At 39.4% G+C, this 6,515-nt stretch overlaps 1 protein-coding gene across 1 annotated transcript in view; it reads right to left on the bottom strand.

The window, feature by feature from the left end:
- The window catches only part of LOC109301102 (bifunctional heparan sulfate N-deacetylase/N-sulfotransferase 3), a 176,865-nt gene that overhangs the window by 9,764 nt on the left and 160,586 nt on the right, over positions 1–6,515 (bottom strand). The window contains exon 13 of the mRNA XM_019522025.1: positions 5,415–5,524. Coding sequence (XP_019377570.1) covers positions 5,415–5,524 — 110 coding nt within the window. The remainder of the gene's footprint in view (positions 1–5,414; positions 5,525–6,515) is intronic.

The following is a 6,515-nucleotide window of genomic DNA, read 5'->3' as shown; positions in this document are numbered from 1 at the left end:
CAGAAGCCAGAGAAACTGACCCTAGCTGTGAAAAGGACTGGACAACCAGTCAACCAAAAGAATGAATGTCCAGAATATGAACTGGGACATAGGTGGAGGGGAAATCAGGCCCAGACAGTACAATAGCACCTAACATCAAACTGAAGCAAGCATAAGCTGATTATAACATGACTTCTGTTCAGGGGATTGTAAGAGCAACACCCTTACTGTTGCTGTGAAGAGACTCTCCCCTCCTGAGGGCTGGTACTATCACTGGGAGCCCTCTCCCCACCAAGCAGGTGCCTTAGACTGGACACAGTACCTTGGGTTTGACTGTGGGCCTCTCTACTCACTCACTGGTACTCTAGAGAAGTATCGTCATACTATTCCCAATTCACATATACCTTCTTAGGTAGTTGAGATTAAAACCAATGCTTGTTCAACTATGGATTAAAGGTGATAATGATATTTTACACTGAGATCCCACAATGATGGGTAACCAGAGACTTTGACTGTACAGTAATACTAACATTAAAATATCTTTACCAAACCTGCAATATGTGGCTCCTACCTGGCTTCTATCAGTTAAAGACAAAACTTCTGCTAATTTTTATGGGAATATAAGGTCCTCTCTGCTCTTTCTAATGTAACACACACACTACAGATAGCACACGCTACAGATAATCACATTTACAAGCTTCTGCACATTTGTATTATAAATGCTTGCTTATTTTGGTATGACTACTGTACACAGCCATCCATGGCATTATTCATCAAGCAAGAACTACATTCACAGGTCTATATATAGACACAAGCTCAGTGTGAGTTAGTGATCTGGATAGATGCTCTTTGCTTTTTGCATATCAAATCAACTGATCATAGTAAATAGCATCTATGCAACTGTAGCAGGACATGATTAAACTGACTCTGTATTTAAAAGCATGTTGTAAGGCTCATATCAGGACCTCAATTAATGCCTGCAATTTCCCAGGATATGAGTAGGAGTTGAGCATGCTGACCAAGGGTATGGCTTTAGCCTATAAGCACAGATGTAGGTAACTGCTTTGACTGTATAAGGCAAACTATATCCAGTATGCAGTGACAGAAACTCATGGAGTTAAACTTCTAGTGAGCAATTACAGTGCAACCCACATACTTTTAATTGTGCAACACCTCTGGATTGCTGGGATGTTATTCATTTTATAGGAAACATTTCATAAAATTTCCATATGACCACAAAACATTATAAAACCTGCCGTCAGCCAAACAATTCTAAAATTCAGAGCTAAAGATTTGGCACCCTTAAATTTCTGTAATAGATTCGGTATTTTCAGTGTGCTGCAAAACAAGGCTTTGTGTAAGAAGTCAGAGTTGCAAGCAGGCTAAATTGCCGCCATCTGGCTTGGGTTACTGAGTGGTCTATAACTACCCCCAGGTGGCCCCAATAGCCTGCATGGGCATGAATGCCTGCTTATAAACAGCAGGTTACCCACCAGATGCCTCTCTGTCTAGCTTTGAATGCCTTGTTCATAGTTTCCCAGTTCCTACCTATACTTCCTAGTCCTTGGGTCCTGCCTGTTGTTCTTTGTGACCTAGGCCAACCTAACCTTTCCTGACATGGGCTGCCCTTTGTTACTTGACCTCCAGGTGAAAACCACAAGTATCCAGCCCCTGGAGCAGACAGTTGCCTGTATTTACCCTCACCATTGTTCCCCTAACTCCTCTGCAGCAAAGGTAGAACAGGTGCAGCGGAGCAGCAGGCCCTGCTGCAGAGGGGAGCACTACGGAGGGAATGGGTGACATGGTGCAGTTTTGTACTACTGATTCCCCTGTATTGCCTCAGACCTTTATGGGCTAGATAGGCTGCCAACCCATCCCAGGTCCTGTGTTTTTTTTTCCTGATTTCCTGTTGGGTTCTGCTTCTTGGCTTCCTGGCTTCATTCCCCTGACCTGTGGGTTTCTGATTCCCTGCTCTAGTTTGGATCTTTGCTGCCCTGACCTTGTCTGTCCTTGAACTCCTGAGCTGTGACCCTCTTGAGTCAAGCCTTGACTGCCTGTGTCCCTGTTATATCCCTGACACCACAATGGCCCCCCACCACAGAAAGGATGTGGACAAATTGGAGAGTTCAGCGGAGGGCAACAAAAATGGTGAGGGGGCTGGGGCATGTGACTTTTGAGGACAGGCTGAGGGAACTGGGCTTATTTAGTCTAGAGAGGAGAAGAGAAGAGAAGGGTGAGAGGGGATTTAATAGCAACCTACAGCTACCTGAAGGAGAAATTCAAAAGAGGACAGAGCTAGACTGTTCTCAGTGGTGGCAGATGACAGAACAAGGAACAATGGTCTCAAGTTGCAGCAAGGGAAGTTTAGATTAAATATCAGGATGAATTTTCTCACTAGGAGAGTAGTAAAACACAAGAATGGGTTACCCAGAGAGATTGTAGACTCTTCCTCCCTGGCTGTTTTTAAGATCTGATTAAACAAAGCCTTGTCTGGGATGATCTAGTTGGGAATGGTCCTGCTTGGAGCAGGGAGTTGGACTAGATGACCTCCTGAGGTCCCTGCCAACACTAGTTTTCTATGATTCTATGAATGACCATCTGTACAGAGAATCAGTCCAATGTAAATGGATGGATGGAAAGAATCTATTGTCAGTAGATGTGAAATTGCTCTAGAGTGGCTTCACCTGTTAGTGAAATACTGAGAATTGCTAATTGCTGAGTGTCAGTTCTAGGTGCATTCACACTTCAGTCAAAAGTGCAATAGTTCTGCACATTTTAATGCTTTAACTCAACTGGCACAACAGTATCAATTCCCCATTATGTGAATACTTAGGAAAGCTGTAAGCAAGAAATCTTATTTATATATCTCCAGTAGATTTATTCAGATTTTACATTGTTTAATTTAATTTAAACAGAAATAAAAAAAAAATCCCCCTCTGCCAATACAATTTCCCTATTATTTTTAGAATAATTGCTGGCCAATATTATTTAACCAGCAATTTAAATAGAAGCACAGTTTTTATGATGCTGCATGTCAAGTTTTACTTAGCTGACTGTGGGGGAAAAAAACACTGTATCAGCTAGTAAAAGGATGATGTAGGGGTATATTGTAAAACTTCGAACACTTTCTCTGTTTATATTAAAATAACATGCCTTGTAACCAATATTTATTGACAAGTTTCATAGTGAATTAATTAAAATCTGTCTTGGTAAAAAAAGACTGTGAGATGCACTTTCATCCATAAGCAAATGTTCTGAAACAACAGAGTTCACATTATAATAGTTTAAATTCACAGCAAACCATACTATAAAGCTGATATAATCAAAGTCTACAGTCTATTAAAATTGCAGTACAATTTACACTTGCTTGATCAAAACACCAACATTGTAATCGCACTGTTTTAAGGGCAATGTATCAGTCTCAAATTAGGGCTATAAAATAGTATTGATTCTAAAGGGCAAAGGAGGGGACTGCCAACTGGGACTCCTTGGCAATCTTCTGACATCACGGACTGAAAAACCGTAGGTAAACCTTCATTCTTACATAGGCATTTTATACAATGCCAATCACTTTTATATTTGAGTCTGCAATTCCTCCCTTAAAATTCACTTTTCACTGCTTAAATTCTTATCCTCTGTGCCTGAGCACAACAATTTATTCTGAAGCTTGATTGCAAGTTGTAAAATACATTGAGTTTATTGTATACAGAACCTGTAAGGGCAAAAGATATGCTTTATGCTGCTTTTACCTAAAAATTCACAGTACTTTAGATAGCTCTTTTTTACTACTTATATCTGTTACCAAAAGACATACATGGCCAAATTCATTACTGATGTTACAACACTGCTTTAAATTTAAGGGATGAATTGTTCCAGAGTCTCTTTAATGGAACAAGTTGCTTTAATCTCAGTTACCCTCAGTGAACATTATCAGTGTTCAAGGGCAAACATGAAGGAAATGGATGTCACAGAATTAGATGCAGATGGGAATAATTCAGAGCACTGAGGTCAAGGGCTTTGGTGTAAAAAGAGAACGAACTTTCAAAAGAGCTACTCCAGGGATAAATTTGGCCCATTATGTCTTTACAATGCACTTGACTTTATCTTATAAAAGATAAAGTCTGTTTTGCTACATACTCCACAAAAAAGAATGGAACACAATTGGATGAAAACATTAAATAGAGAAATGTCTAGGTAAGAAAAGCATTCTTTCCTGAGAACTTGTTATAAAAATAGACAAAGAGCTTGTATTCAAAAGAGCAGCCTATGGCTATCAATCTTATTTTAAGGGCAAGTGAATCTAAATGTCAAAATCCCAAAGGTTTGTGTACATAAGTATCTATTATATACAAAGAGCATGTTACATTGCTGAGATTGATATTGTTGAGTCTTTATTCCAGCTGATGCTGAAGTTAAGGGAAACTAGCCTTCTGCTAAGTCTGTTTATGCATGCTGTACCTTATCATGGTGAGGAGGAAATGGGAATACCAATCCAAAATTCAAACAAAGGTTTCATAAACTAGGATTAGTAACGTGGTTTACATGAAGAATTAATTAAAGGAGAGCTGGTAGCTTCATTTTGCAATTATTTTGTTTACAAGAACCAGTGTCATTTTAGGGATATAAAAACAAGATGGAACCTCCTGGATCCCTGGGTCTAGTCTCCCCCTATTGTAGGCATCATAAATTGGTTAAAATCTATCTAACATTTTGCCTATCCTATTCCTAGTGGAAGGCAATTGACTGCAGCTGACAGATATTCCATCATTGGACTTGATCCTACAAGATAACAAGGGACTTCTGAAAGGTGCTGTGCACTCCCAGCTACCACACAGAATATATAAACACCCTCTAAAAACCATTCAGTTCCCCACAAAATTAAGCCTATTCTTTTTAGGAATATAGGAACCACCAAAATGGAGCAGATGCATCTAGTCCAGCTGGACCCATCTGGACCCATCTAGTCCAACAAACTATTTCCGATTGTGACAGGTAGCAAATGCTTCTAAAGAAGGTGTAAGAACCTTGTAGTAGGCAGAGGTGGGTTAATTTACCCTGCTGCATATATGCACTAGAATCTCTAAACAACAGAGATCAGCCTGAAGCCCTGAACATTTTCCCAAAATGTTTACTGCCAATAATTATAGCAAATCTAGACATTCTTTATCTTATTACAAATTTCCACATTTATAATGAACCAATTAAAGTCTATTTCTAGCCCCGTCCTTTTTTTGTTAATATTTGGAGATGGAGAGCTATTTTTTTTTATGATATACTCTAGTTTTTCTCTCTTTCTGTCTCTCACTTTCTCTCTATTCATATATACTACATTGAAGCAGAAAGTTAAATACATAAAAACACAATTACACTACTATTTACTTTTAAATTACTACATTATTTATACTGAATTATATAAATTATCAAAATTAACTCACGTTAGAGCTTCAGAGTAATTATAATGAGGAGAGACTCCCAGAAACTTCTGTACTTCATCCATCACAGTAGCTGGGTCAGTTCTCAGCTGCTGCCCATCAATAATTAGCAACTGCCAAAATAAAATAAAATGAATGTTACATTTAAAATTCATTATATTTCAAGCTTCAAACTAAAAGTTTCACCTATGTAAAGCTCATTCATTAAAAGGAAGAGAGGTGCCCCAGGGAATGGTAATAGGTCCAATCTTATTTATCATCATCATTAATGATCTGGGAGAGGGGTAAATGGCACACTAATTAAATCTGAAATGATTTTAAATTGGAAGCTGAAGGACCTAAAGAAATTAGAAATATCAGCAGGAAATTAAATGAGAATTTCCTTGACAGGATACAGACGGATACATCTGGAAACAATAACCTGAAATTGTGTTTGTGTGTGCGTGTGTATGTCTGACATAACACTCTCCCCAACTCCTTTTGGTACAAATGCTAGAGAAACCAACCCAGTTTGGGTGAGAAAGGGAAGGCTTTTGTTGATTTGCTTCATGCTAATTAATAGGAAGGAATTGGTGGAAAATCTGGAGGTAGAAGGGAACATGGGTGAGAGTGATCATGAAATGACTTACAGTACTTCATGGTCCTAAGGAAAGGACAAAAGAAGATCAGGATAAAAAAAAAATCACTGGATTTTAGAAAACCAGACTTTTAACAATCTCATAGATGTAACAGACAGGATCCTATAGGAGACAAGTCCAAAATGAGTCCAGGCAAGCCGGATGTGCCTTAAATAAGACAGGGTAGATTTGCACCGTATAGACTATTAAAGGCAGGGGGACTTGCTATCCCAACAGGAAGGAACAATAGAAGGCAGAACAAGAGACTAGATTTTTTTGGCTAAACTATGGGAGGATGAAGAAGGTGCCGGGTAATGTGGGACACCTGCAGGATACGCTGGGCAATCTGGTGGTTGCGTCAGAGGAGAAAGCAGACCTCTTTAACCAATTCTTCACCTCTGTTTTCTTGTGCAGGGACCGGGACTTCCCTGCTGTGATAGAAGCCGGACTCGAGGGGATCGCCTTCAGACCTCAGGTTGGGGAGGAC

The sequence above is a fragment of the Gavialis gangeticus genome, unplaced genomic scaffold (assembly GCF_001723915.1).
Source record: "Gavialis gangeticus isolate Ggan-Ray unplaced genomic scaffold, GavGan_comp1, whole genome shotgun sequence".
In the NCBI taxonomy this organism is placed as follows: Eukaryota; Metazoa; Chordata; order Crocodylia; family Gavialidae; genus Gavialis; species Gavialis gangeticus.
Note: the sequence above shows the minus strand (reverse complement) of the source record. Positions and strands in the feature narration are given on the sequence as shown.